General features: G+C 34.4%; 1 protein-coding gene across 1 annotated transcript; it reads left to right on the plus strand.

Annotated features, from left to right (window-relative positions):
* The first annotated feature begins 292 nt into the window (after nt 1-292).
* On the plus strand, nt 293-7,945 carry LOC134687779 (uncharacterized). The gene is made up of 4 exons (XM_063548236.1): nt 293-720; nt 1,602-1,669; nt 2,763-2,912; nt 7,764-7,945. Exons 1-4 carry the CDS (start codon nt 545-547, stop codon nt 7,943-7,945), a joined length of 576 nt encoding a protein of 191 aa, XP_063404306.1. The 5' UTR covers nt 293-544.
* Nucleotides 7,946-14,913: the final 6,968 nt, after the last annotated feature.

Here is a 14,913-nt window from a genome sequence, read left to right on the forward strand (position 1 = left end):
TCGCCATAAATTATTGACATAGTACCATTATAATATACTGTTGCAAAGACATCGTTATCTCCTGCTAAAGGTTCATATGTTTCTACGGAATTTACAAGAACCAATTTCGGGGTCCACACATCTGTGTGAGGCACTATAATTTGTTTCGCATTACCATATGAGGACGGAGTCCACGACAATCCATCATCAACCCAGGACGTTACTATTCCTATAGCCACGTCCAGAGTTTCTTCAACCTCCTGACCCCGGCGCCATAAAACTTTTTTTTGCTGAGTAAAAAAATATTCTCAGAATGAATTATTTTACTCAGCTAAGAATGAGAACTTTTTTATCCGCCATAAAAAAATATTCTCAACGTTGAGAATATTCTCAGCTGAGAATATTTTTTCTCAGCTGAGAATTTTTTTCTCCACGATGTAAGCGGTAGACGGAACTCTTTCGTGCTTGAAACCGAAAAAAGAGTGCTAAAGTCCGCGAAAATGCAGGTGAGTTTTGATGGTAGAGTCGTCTGTCAAGGTAAGTTCTGTTGTTAGTGGCCTCCATAATGGCAGAAAAAAACAAGAGAGGTGCAAACTGGACCACTGACGAGGAGCTAGCCCTTATAGACCACGCAAATCAAAGGGAGGATGCCCTTTTTGGGAAAATGAAAGGTTGTGGGGATGTGAAAATTGCTACGATTCGGCAAAATGGCTGGAAGGAAATCTGTGATATTTTGAATGCGTAGGTTCTCATTTTCCCAATTTATTAAACGACACACTAGTCGATAGTCGCCCTGATATCTTTATTGATTTTGTCAACAAAATAGTTGTTCCCAGTCCCAGCAATGCCAATATAACTGCATGATACTAGTCTGGAAACTAAATGTAATTTCAGTGGCGTAGCTTGCCTTCTGTTTATAACGAGGCAGGTGGTCAGGGGGGCACCCCCTGAAGCTATTTAGGTTTTTACAATTTGAACAAGAAAGAATTGTTAAAAATAGTTGCTGTTCAATGTTATTTCATCATAATAGTGTTAATAACATGCCTTACTATCTATACTCAAAGCTATGAAAATAACAAAATATGTGAAAATACATGTATCCCTTTTCTTTCATTCACGATGAACATGACAATTGGCAAATGACTAACATTTACTTTATTCTGAAGTCTTCATTATAAATGAACGGTATTTAGTTGATTTGTTTTTATAAATAAACTGACATAATGAATTGACTAACAAACATATTTTTTGTGTGTTTAGTGATTCCGTTAAATATTTTAAATTCCCTGCTTGTGAAAACGTCTACTATGTACTTAAATAGTGAGACTGAAACTTGAGAAGCACATCATATACTGTGCACTATGATATTTTGTTTTGTTGGGTACCAGAGTCAATGAACATAGTCGTAGGGGAACATGTCAACGGTTATAAATGAGGGTTTGAATGCTTAGAATGGGATTATCAAATATTTATTTATTTAATCATTGTCGCCCATGATTTGATTTTCCTTTATTTATTAGTTAAGCACCATTTTAAATCCATATTCTTTTAAATTTAAATTAATTTCAGGGCCTAAATTTTCCTATTATTCATTAACATTTGGCTTTTTAATTCTAATGCAGAAGATTTACAGTTCGTAAAAGAACAGCTGAAGAAGTAAAGAAAAAGTACTACAACCTAAAACAGAGAAGTAAGTCAATAGTTTCATGTTGTGTTTATACTAAAGCAATTTATTATACCTCAGTATGTTTTTTTTATATAAAAAATAATGAAATAGTTGTGCTATTTCATTCCACAGAAACATTTAATTTGCCAGTCAATTATTTGAAAGACTATTGCCCTGGTTAATAGTTTCATAATCATCTTTCCAATACTTTTTTATGCTTATTTTTCATTGGACAATAATGATGTCATTGACTACTCTGCTTGGTTATGTATGCTTTGCAACGTCAAACTCTAATATTGAATCTTTTTTTTATATGAATTCAAAAACCCAAATAGAGTCAGGTGAGCAATACCGTCTCTTGAGAGCCTCTAGTTCTTTTCTTTCAGATGTTATATATACACTTAGAAAAATAATTATTTTGTATATAAAATCACTTAGTGGTTGTGTTGTTCAGTATAATAAATCAGCTAATGACTGGTTGTGCAGGTAATAGCAAGTTTGTGGTCCCTTCGCATACCAACTATTGCTCTCGGCTTTGCCTCGAGCAATAGTTGGTATCTCAGGCACAAAAAACTTGCTATTACCCTCACCCCCAGTCAACAGGTGTATAATATCTCATTCATCATAAGGCAACATTAATTTAACAATTTGTTGCTTCATTAAATGGGAACTAGAAAAACAACAGAAAATTAGGAAAATAATTCTCATTCCATACTATATTCAAAATGTACATTTTAACTGCAACATTTTTATGCCCCACGTACACATGTTCCTCCTGATATGTTTGTTTTTAAAAGTTTTAATGCCAAATAAGAGATATGACCCCAATTTCACAGTCCACTGAACATAGAAAATGATAGTGCAAGTGGGGCATCAGTGTAATGGGGAAACATTAATGCTTCCTTTAGATGTGAAATCGTTGATATATTTCTATAATGTATGTTTAATATTATCACGATTTCTCACAATATGATTGGCTGATATTGTCCTAATAATTTTCGGTACAAATTGTATCCCCTTTAATCCCTTTTACCATTGACATAATAACAGAAATTGAGTTGTTTTATAGTCCAATATATTTAACTTGCTTAATTTGAAAAACATATATGCTTTTTAGGTAGAGAAAAATATGACCTACAAAAGAGACCAAAAACAGGAGGAGGTCCTGCTGCCAAAACCACTCAGGCAGAGGAACTCCTCATCAGTCATATGATTGAAGAGAAGCGTACACAGCTGACTGGTTTTCCAGACGGTGTAGACACTGACAGTTAGTATTACATGTATATATATTGTTGTCTCATTGGCACTCACACCACATCTTCCTACATATCAACGCAAATTCTGACGGAAATGCATACATGGAATCTTTATATCCTTAGATATACACTGTAACAGACACTTTACAAAAACTATTGTTATTGCACTGGGAACGACATTTTGAGACTAAATTCAATTGTTCATGTCCGGGTTTTTTCGAGAGCAGTCCGGGCTTTTTCGAGTGTGTCTTTTTTTCATCGAGTGATTATCATTATTATACACATTTCTTATAGCTAAAAATATTATGTGTTTATGTTTAAAAACTATAAAAATAAAGGTTTAAATTAAGTACTTTCAAGGCACATGGTGTATCAACACTTGCATTTTATAAACATGTATCGTTCATTTTTATTTATTCTTTTTCTCACATCTTATAAATTGTATGTACAGTATATATCCGTGAGGGCCCCAAAATTACTTGTGTAAAACCATTCAAACGGGAAAACCAACGGTCTAATCTATATAAAATAAAAACAACGAGAAAAGAAAACACGTATAAATTACATAAACAAACGACAACTACTGTACATCAGATTCCTGACTTAGGACAGGTGCAAATATTTGCAGAATGATTAAACGTTTTAATGGATCCAAATTAACCTTCTCCCTTTTCTGAAACAATAGCATAACATCACAACATAGAACAACACACGGTAAAATATCAATTTGCAGGCTTAACTCGATCAAAAAAACGTACATATTTAATACACTGTAAACAAATAAATTTGATCTGCGATATCTGAATGCAAATGCACAGTTAATAAAATATTAGGGACAAACATTCAAGGCCAAAAAAACAGACAAGTCCAAACAAAGCCATGGGAAGTCACCACTGCGAAATATTTAACCCTTCGAAAATATTCACTTTATAAATAAAAACCGGTTGTAAAAAAATACAGGTAAATCTTGAAGTGTATACAAATGTAGTAAGAAGAAGTGAAACTTAGAATATATTCCAAATAATCAAAGCTGGTATATAGACAAGATCCATATAAATATAAAATAACAAAAAAAAGCATTATAAACAGTATCAACAGGTCGATTTACACTTTAATTATGAGTTTTGTATTCTTTATATTTTCACAGTAAATGTTTTTTCAAAGGCATACATTATCATGGGGTGACGTACATGAGACTAGTATTGTGTAGTGAAGTTTAATACATAAACATAATTTATCGCTATTTTGTGCATTTTTCCTTTGATCTTTATTTGTGATAATTTTCATATCATGCTTCTCGCTTGAGATGGAAAAATTATCGCTAGAAACTAAGGAGGCCACGTGGCGTTGCTAACGAAATTGACATGAAATTGACAACGTCGTCATAGGTAAAATAGCGATAAACAGATTATCATTGGTCATCTCAACTCGATTGCTTTTCTCACTTTCGCTGTGCCATCTCAAGCGAGAAAATCAATCTCGTTGAAATGATCAACGATAATCTATAAGTATCTATGTGATAGATTACAAACATGAAAAAAATAGATAAGCCAATCAGAGCGTTCTCCATATCATGGTTTTTAGATCACAAGAACCACAACTATTATTCCTCCTGAGAGACAATTATTTTTCGCATTTATCCACATCATAGTGTAAACTACGATTATACTACTATAATATATAGAGACTCTCTGTATTCTGTCTACAGTTTTCTTTGAAATACTTAGTATCTTAGGGGTCATATCAATTGCATATATATTGAAATAAGTAAAATATGTAGAAACGAGAATGTGTCCATAGTATACGGTTGCCACATCGGCACTATAATATTCTATGTTCAGTGGACCGTGAAATGGGGTAAAAATCTTTAATTTGGCATTAAAATTAGAAAGATCATAATGATCATAGGGAACATATTTACACTTAGTTTCGAGTTGATTGGACTTCAACTTCATCAAAAACTACCTCAACAAAACAATAACCTGAAGCAGGAGAGACACACGGACGGACGGATGCACGGACGGACGCACAGACTAGAAAACATAATGCCCATAAATGGGCATATCAAATTATTGTTGAAAGTATAAGTAGTGATTTGGCCAAAATGAAAGTAGGGTAGATGGAGGCAGGACTTTTTCGGGAAGTCGGAATCGGGTGTTTTTAAGCTCGGGATTTCGGGATTGATCCTTACAGGATGCCTGTAAATTCAAATACTACCATTGGCATGTTAATAGGGCTCTCAAAAAGAAAAGCACTGATGGATTGTCCTAGAAGCATTTTTTATTAGAATAATAATGGTCTATAATAAGCAGTTTCATTTATTTCATGTTCGAAGCGGTGCAAATTTTTAATTTAATTTGACTTTTACCAAAAAATATCATTGTAGCAAAGGAGAAGAATAATTGTGGGCAAAGGCCTGAAACACGAAAATAATGGAATTTAACAGAAAGGAAACATATATCGGACTTTGGAAAAACGGGAGAGGGCTTTTGATACCTTATATGAAATTCTCCAGACATAATATATTTTACAAAAAATCATCCTACAACAAGCTGTTTATGCCCGCGATTTCGCGGGTGTGTTCTAGTATATATTAAAATCCGTAAAACATGTGGAAACAAGAATGTGTCCATAGTACACGGATGCCACATTGGCACTATATTTACTAAAGGAGGGATGAAAGATACCAAAGGGACAGTCAAACTCATAAATCTAAAATAAACTGACAACGCCATGGCTAAAAATAAAAAAGACAAACAGACAAACAGAAGTACACATGACACAACATAGAAAACTAAAGAATAAACAACACGAACCCCACCAAAAACTAGGGTTGATCTCAGGTGCTCCGGAAGGGTAAGCAGACCCTGCTCCACATGTGGCATCCGTCGTGTTGCTTATGTGATAACAAATCCGGTAAACAGTTTAATTCGGCAGGTCACATTCATGGAAGACACAACATAGAAAACTAAAGAATAAACAACACGAACCCCACCAAAAACTAGGGGTGATCTCAGGTGCTCCGGAAGGGTAAGCAAATCCTGCTCCACATGTGGCACCCGTCGTGTTGCTTGTGTGATAACAAATCCGGTAAATAGTTTCATTCGGTAGGTTTCATTCATGAAAGGGAAGGGAATTGTAGTTACGACTTAAGGAACATATACTAAGTTTCGAGTTGATTGGACTTCATCAAAAACAACCTCTACCAAAAACTTTAACCTGAAGCGGAACGGACGGACGGACGGACGAACGAACGAAAGCACGGATGCACAGACTAGAAAACATAATGCCCATTAATGGGACACACAAATTTATTGTTGAAAGTAAAAGTAGTGATTTGGCAAAAATGAAGTAGGGTAGAGATTAGAGGGAGGCAGGACCTTTTTCGGGATGTCAGGATCAGTTGTTTTTAAGCTCGGGATTTGGAGATTGAGGATCCTTACGGGATTCGGGAATATATTTTTCAACTTCGGGATTTCGGGATACGAATTTCTTTAAATTCTGCATCTCGTGATTTCATATTTTTATGCCCGGGATTTCGGGATCAGGACCCCTCCGACCACCCCTCAAATAAGCCTGAGTTGGTCTTAGTCATTTATACAAAATTCATATCTTACCATTGGCATGTCAATAAGGCTCTCAAGAGAAAAAAAGACTGATGTATTGTCCTAGAAGCATATTTTATAAGACTAATAATGGTCTATATATAAGCAGTTGCATTTATTTCATGTTTGAAGCGGTGCAAATTTTTGATTTAATTTGACTTTTCCCAAAAGACGCAATGCAGCAAAGGAGAAGAATAATTGTGGTCTAAGGCCAGAAACACGAAAATAATTGAATTCAACAGAAAGGAAACAAATATCGGACTTTGGAACTAGAGGCTCTTAAGAGCCTGTGTCGCTCACCTTGGTCTATGTGCATATTAACCAAATTACACAGATGGATTCATTACAAAATTGTGTTTTGGTGATGGTGATGTGTTTGTAGATCTTTATGTACTGAAATTCTTGCTCCTTACAATTTTCTCTATCTATATGACAATAAACTTGGCCCTTTCATTACAGAGGAAAATATTTTGTAAAAATTTACCAAATTAATGAAAATTGTTAAAAATTTACTATAAAGGGCAATAACTCCTTAAGGGATCAACTGATTTTAGTCATGTTGACTTATTTGTAGATCTTACTTTGTTAAACATTATTGCTGTTTACAGTGAGTTTATCTCTATCTATAATAGTATTCCAGATAATAACCAAAAAAAGATAATAACCAAAAATGACAAAATTTCTTTAAAAATTACCAATTGGAGAACGGCAACCCAACAACCAGTTGTCCATTTCATCTGAAAATTTCAGGACAGATAGATATAAACTTGATAAATAATTTAGATGCTTGTCAGATTTGCTTAATAATTGTATTTATGACGACACAAATACCGAACAAAAAATTGTTTGTATTGCTCTTTATGAGATCATCTTTATAGGTTGGATTTTCCACTTTTCACGACAGTCAATGCATGTTAGTGAATGTACTTTATATATATATATATATATATATAGAACAAGTTTTAAAAGTCTTTCTAAGAAACCACAGCTTTACAAATACGTGGTTGTTTTCTGTAAATGAATAAAAAGTCGTAAGACTTAATATAGATATTTATGCCTTGTTCATACTTTCGGTGACATAAACCTCTGTATTATCTTTGCAGTTTATTCGATATGAAATATAAGTTAAAAAACTTAAATCAATGCTGAAACTCGGTCAAGTGTTACTTTAAAATTTGAGGTACAAGTAGACACATAGTGCTAACATTTTCTGAGTATTTTTTAAGCCACAGCTTAAGAAATACGTGCATTTCTAAGACATACACAGCACACCATTTAAGAAACAATTGGCTGCAAGTGGATCCTATCAAGTTTCTCCAATGCTGAATGCAGTGCCTACTTACGGTATCATTCCCGTAGAGTCAATGGCAAATCCCATATTTATCACTCCAATTATGACAACCTTGTCAGCTCCTGGAGCTCTAATAGGCTTCCAATAACAGCAAGCTGACTCCACTGACCGACCAAAAGAATGTGGCAACATCTCTTCTTCAGATTCCTCATTGGAGAGAGAGAATATACCCGGTGGCAAGAAAATCTTGGTGCAAGGGACCGGAGCCGAAGCCCACAGCTTCCAAAAATGCAAAAACTCAATTGAAGAGGATCCTTGAATTGGGAGGCGTCCATTTACCAGTTTTGACGAACTGCCGATAGATGACAATGGGAAAGCAGGAAAAATGTGTGTAGGCCCTAGATTGCCAGGCCGATGTTGGCTTTGAGTTCGCTCGCAAGGTAAACACTGATGATGATTCAAAAGCCTTTAAAAAGAGCATTGGAGCAGCGCTTCAACAAGAAAGACGATCCAACCAGATTGGAACCGAAGCATTCCTCCGAGGATGTAAAGACAAAGATTCTGCAAGGCATGTAATAGAGAGGAACACAGAAACATTCAACAAGTCGTTAACACAATTGAAAACCTAAATAGCAAACCAGATGGCGATATCTGGATCAAAAAGTGCCAATTATGACCATCGACAAGTCTACTTTCCTGATGGTGCATTATCACCTACCGATAAATGAAATATGAGCAGTCCTTTGGATAATGAGGTGAATAACCTCACACAAATTGTCGCAAAACTAGCTGATGTTATGCTTTCAACTAATCAGCATAACCGTGGATTTGACGATCAATATAACCTCGGTTCTTCTGATAAAAAAATCGTGGAAAATCATCAGTTCAATTGCAGATCACCTGATCAATATACACGTAGAAGAGCCCCTGAGCAATACAATCGCGGTAGTTCGCCAGATAGAAATACAACCAAGCTTAATGCATATCGATCTACAACACCCCAACTAAGCTAGAGATTATATAGATCGTAAAGACAACGGTTAGCATATCCATGGACAAACTCCAGAAATCCCGGTTATTACAGACAACGGTCACCTTCACCAGAATACGGAGCAAATCAAAGTGCAACACCAACAATGGAGTCTTTAAACAGCAAAGGGTCGGGCCAGTAGGCCAACGCACGATTCCGAAAGTCTATTGGCCATGAAACATCACCTCATTACAAAATAGAATAGTGGCCAACGGCCTCGTCTGATATTGACATCAAACGAACCATTTGAAAGAGCTTAGCAGTACGAGGTACTATACATGACCAGAGTGTGAGCATTGATGCAATGCTAACATAACTAAACGACAAACTAATTCCGGCAGAAAATGAAGATTTTGAGAAAGTAACGCTACGTGGTTAGGGTTAACAGCTTGTTATTGGGAAGATTATAAAGAACAACTCTCGACATTAATAGAATACACATACAATGGGATGTGTGCAAAGAGCCACTAACAGACGATGTTATACTTAGGCTAGATATTTTGGACACACTGAGCGCATAGATAAACCTGAGTACTCCACACACTTACCATCAACAATAAAGTGGTAAATGTGACATTTGTTAACAGTGGAAACGAGATTTCAACTCAGCATTTTTGCATGAAACGAACCAGTCAGTTCCGCCAAACTCAGAAATTACTGTTACCATTAAAACTAATAAAAGTTCTGACCAGGAGTTCATTTTCAATTCCACCACATTTAACCGACCTATATTAACGTTCAATCGACTCGTATCAACCTATTTCATTCCAAACATTAAAACTGAAAGCGTTTAAAGAACAATTACAATAACATGTAAGATATTGATTAACATTTTGAATTTCACTATTTGTTTTTGTATATTGAGCCATATTTGCAAATGTATGTGTTTTAGAAAAAATCAAATTATTATTTTTATATTTTAAAATTAATTTATAACAAATTCAAGAACATGCAGTCCATTTTTAAAGAATCATTACTTTAATTTCCGAAAGTATATAGAATACCTTTAGAACAATCTTGATATTTATACCGTTTTTTCCGCCATCTGGAAAATGGCAGCCGTATTGGATTTTTCAGAGTGGGTCCATAGCTGAAATCAAAGGGTTTATAACCAAGAACAACTATGCAAAGATTCATGCTTTCCTCAGCAAGTGAGCAATTCTGCTCTATATCTGCACCAATCGGCCGGACTATGTGTAGTTACAGAAAGCAATACATTTAGGAGTTTTGTTTTGTAATTCAGCCCCGGTAAGTTTGTCCAATCATAAAAATGTTTGGTAATGCATTTCATTGACAGAATTTTTCGATAAAATGATTTGCAAAGTACATGAAGAAGAGAAAAAAAAACAAAGAAAAAAAAACAGAAAAAAAACAAAACACCTTATGTCGGCACGGATATGTTACAAGGACTTTCAAACAGAAAAAAATCACAATCTTGATTTTTTCATATAAAGATCTTTTGAAAGTGAATTTATTCGTCAGCTATCCTATACTACACTGTACTGTTCACCAACTGTCTTTTTGGACAGTATTCGAACTAGCATCTACAACGCTTAACCTTTTATCTTGAGTGCTATATTATTTCTCTTGCGCTTACTTTTCAAATATCTTCAGCTCTTCCGGACTAGGCTTGAAATTTCGTTTTCTAGGCTTCAAAAATCTGAACTATTTAACATATGTACATGATTCGATCATACAAAAAACTAATGTCAGCACAAGACCAATGTGTAATTACAAATAAAGGCAACAGTAGTATACCGCAGTTCGAAATTCATCAATCTATTGAGAAAAAAAATCAAATCCTGAAACTGAGGGAAACGTATCAATTGTAAGAGAACTATGACACAACATAAACTCAACATTAAAATGTAACACACACAGAAACGAACTATAATATAACAATGGCCATTTTCCTTACTTGGAACAGTACATTTTAAGAAAAAAAGAGTGGGTTGAACGTGTTTTGTGGCATGCCAAACCACCCGCTTTAATGGAAATGTTAAATAACTGATTTCTACAATACGTATTGATGAACTCATTGTCATTTTGTCAGACCTTTAACGAACTGGCTGTACTTACCTTTGGGAGATAAGTAAGTCCGAGATCATGTCAAATTATATTGACCCGAGTAATGAACGAGAAAAGCTCTTATTCAGTTACATTAAACAAAATATTTTCAGATTGACAATAATATAAGTTGATGAAATATCGACCTACCCAATCTTTTGTTCAAGGAAGACTCAAAAGGAACAGCCACAGTAAACTGTTTTCTTGCTTATCCGTTTGGTTGAGATTTAATGGTTTACCAGGCGTGATAAAAAATCCAGCTAAAACAAATAGTTATTCAATATTTGTTTGGTCACAAATACATTTATTCGCTTATGATTTACCAGGCGTTTTTATGAAATAATCTTTTATTTGAGGTTACTTTCTCGCTCCCGTTTTGCACGATAGTCAATGCATATGCAAGTAATTTACTAAAGAAATAAACAATACCAATACTGTTTAAATTAAACTGTCGATATAACAACATAAATCAAAATGATTGGTACTGATATGAAAATTATTTCTATGGCTATAGCTATAGGTTGATAAATACATCAAATAAAATTGAGAATGGAAATGGGGAATGTGTCAAAGAGACAACACCCCGACCAAAATAAAAAAACACAACAGCAGAAGGTCACCAACAGGTCTTCAATGTAGCGAGAAATTCCCGCACCCGGAGGCGTCCTTCAGCTGGCCCCTAAACAAATATATACTAGTTCAGTGATAATGAACGCCATACTATTTTCCAAATTGTACACAAGAAACTAAAATTTAAATAATACAAGACTAACAAAGGCCAGAGGCTCCTGACTTGGGACAGGCGCAAAAATGCGGCGGGGTTAAACATGTTAGTGAGATCTCAACCCTCCCCCTATACCTCTAACCAGTGTAGAAAAGTAAAAGCATAACAATACGCACATTAAAATTCAGTTCAAGAGAAGTCCGAGTCTGATGTCAGAAGATGTAACCAAAGAAAATAAACAAAATGACAATAATACATAAATTAAATAACAACATACTACTAGCAGTTAACTGACATGCCAGCTCCAGACTTCAATAAAACTGACTGAAAGATTATGATTTCATCATATGAACATCAGGCACAATCCTTCCCGTAAGGGGTTTAGTATCATACCATCATAACATATATGAGAAGAACATAACCCGTGTCATGCCAACAACTGTTTTTAGAATAAATGTGTTTAGTTCCGACGCAAAGACCTTATCAGTGACTCAATATTAACGCCAAAATATGCAATCTTTAATGACTTGACAACAGTATCGTAATTATATCCCTTCTTAATAAGTCTATTCAAAGGTTTTGTAAGTTTATGAGGTGAATACTGACACCTTTGTGCTTTATAAATAATATTTCCATAAAAAAATCTTCTTATCTTGTATCTCTATTTTCTACTTTTTGAAAGGAAATTTATACGATCAATAGACATAATTCAGAGTTTCTTTCGTTAATAAGGGCAACAGATGAAACTTCACTGAATGGATTGCTGCATATTAATGTTTTGAATGTGCAACATCTTTGTATTTATTATCACAAGACAGAATAATGGACCAGCCCTAAATTTTGGACAACAAAAAGACTTTCTGATTTTTTTTCAAATAAGTCCCGTATTTGAATAAAGTTTAGGAAGAGGTAGCCCAGGAAGTAAAAAAATAAGCCCTGTGATCGTATGTTATAGAATAATTTCCTTTTTTTTTAGAAGAACTGTAGTGTAAATATTAACAATATAATCAATGAATAGTTCTTAACATTTTCCCTTTTTTCGCGTTTCTTCCCGTCTTTATTTAGATCTAAATACTCCCTTTGACTTCGGTAAGAACTTCTAATAATTTAGTTGTTTTTTAATTGTTTTTCTTTATATTTGTTGTATCTTTGTTTTTGTTCGATTTTGCGTTTATTTTCAATTGATTCTTATATTTGTCTTCGAGCAATATGATTTCCTGTTTTGACATTTGACACTTTTTAAAGTTAAATCTGTTATCAAATAAATGCGAGAGGATCAGAGTAACACGTTTCAAGCTGACTCTACCAATATTTCAAAATGAGCCAATACATGTAACTGTTCATCTTGATTTCTTATTTCAAAAACTGTTTCTCGTCTTTTTTTCTTGTCCTCAGTACAAGAGATATTAAACTAAGAGTTTGAAGAGGCGAAGTTGATTTTTGTTTGAAAAATCTATGGATTTCACTATTGGTTAACAGTTATAAAATATCTGTTTCGCAGATGACCATGATGACGGATGTATATATCTATTTGTCGTAATCACGATTCGATCCTTTGTTTCTTAGATGTGTGGTAACGAATAAGATTATTATCAACATGTTCTGTATACTTACATGAGCAACAGGAAGTATTCCAAATGTGAAGCAGGAGCACCTGTCAATCCACTGGTGTTTTGTTGGGGTTTATATGCTTTATCAATGTTGTGTTTTGTGGACTGTTGTCTGCCATTTCGTGGCAATAACATTGCCAATATAAAACCAAAAGCATGTGGTATGATTGTATATAGCACAACTCTCCATTAAATACCAAAGGATTCATAATACTCCCCGATATGATAAATAAAAAATGATTCTAACTGGAAAACTAATGGCCTGATGTATGAACAAAACAATGGACGAACATTACATATTATTATTAACGTTAATTAGCAACAACCACTGAACTACAGGCTCCAGACAAGAACAGTTACAATCAGATGGGTCAAATTGTCTTGTATCACATTGACAGTGTTGTAACAGCAAAAGTCGAAAAAAGCCCAACTGATCATTAGACGGAAACAAATCTCCAAAACAACTTACAAAAAATAAAAACAACATCTAATTGATTTAGTGTACCGGCGTCTTTGACAGTAGAACACGTCGTAACTACAATCTCCTTTACTTTCAGGAATTTGACATACCGAATTAGACTATTTATCGGATTTGTTAATACATAAGCAATACTATGGGTGAAACATATGCATGTGGAGCAGGATCTGCTTCCCCTTCCGGAGCATCTGAGAACACCCCCTAATTTTTGCTTATTCCTTAGTTTTTTTATGTTGTGTCATGTGTACTATTGTTTGTCTGTTTGTCCTTTTAATTTTTAGCCATGGCCTGGTCAGTTTATTTTCGATTTATGAGTTTGACTGTCCCTATTTTATATGGTGTTACAATTGGTGCACATAGTATATATTTATAAGCTAAGAATACATAATAATGTATTGCTTGTCTAATTTAAAACTGTAATAAACAAAGTTTCACTTCTGAAGATGTATAATTTAAAAATGTACACTGTTTGTATTATGAACTATGTTGTAATTAATAAATTTGTATAACATGATCCTGTTACGCAGTCTTCAGCGGCTGAGTTTTCTTTAATAAACTATGAAACTATATTTAATAAATATGAAGCCAGTTTGCCCTGCTTAGGAGAAAGATTGAATTGTTGAGTTTGTTTTGGTGTTTATGAAAACCACTAAAACCAATGTAGAATACTCAAAGTTACTGAAGGCTGAATCAAAGTCAATAACAACGGCTTCGGTATGTTTAAACGAACATTTGAATATTTATACTTTCAGCTAGATTTCAGTGAATGCGAGTTTTATTATTGGACAAAAAGTTACTCAATTCAGTTTTAGCAATCCGAGATAATATATTGTCAATCCGAGATATCAGATGAACAAACCTAGATCACGGATGGATTGTTTTATGTGTCCCTTTTTGGATTCCGTAGTTAAACGAGTGCACTTCTTTCACCCTTTGTTTACAAAGCGTAAAAACAAGTTTGATTTATCTAAAAATGTATTATAAACCGTTTTTGGTTTTTATATATAATATTATTCTAAATACCTTAAAAAAGAGAAATAATTGTTTGAGATTAATCTGAGCGGTATCTAACACGCTAACTCTGAAAAGAGGTGGGGGATGTCGGAGGGGTCATGATCCCGAAATACTGGATTGAAAAACATGAAATCCGGAGGTCTCGAATTTGAAAAAAAACCAATCCCGACATCCCGAAGTTCCAACAAAAACA

Source organism: Mytilus trossulus, chromosome 10, assembly GCF_036588685.1.
Source record: "Mytilus trossulus isolate FHL-02 chromosome 10, PNRI_Mtr1.1.1.hap1, whole genome shotgun sequence".
Classification (NCBI taxonomy): Eukaryota; Metazoa; Mollusca; class Bivalvia; order Mytilida; family Mytilidae; genus Mytilus; species Mytilus trossulus.

Excerpts from the sequence above, each read along its gene's own strand:
- LOC134687779 (XM_063548236.1), top strand. The coding sequence starts at position 545 with ATGGCAGAAAAAAACAAGAGAGGTGCAAACTGGACCACTGACGAGGAG. Across the intron at positions 1,670-2,762 it reads CTACAACCTAAAACAGAGAA|GTAGAGAAAAATATGACCTA; the intron begins GTAAGTCAATAG and ends TATGCTTTTTAG. Across the intron at positions 2,913-7,763 it reads AGACGGTGTAGACACTGACA|ACATACACAGCACACCATTT; the intron begins GTTAGTATTACA and ends TGCATTTCTAAG.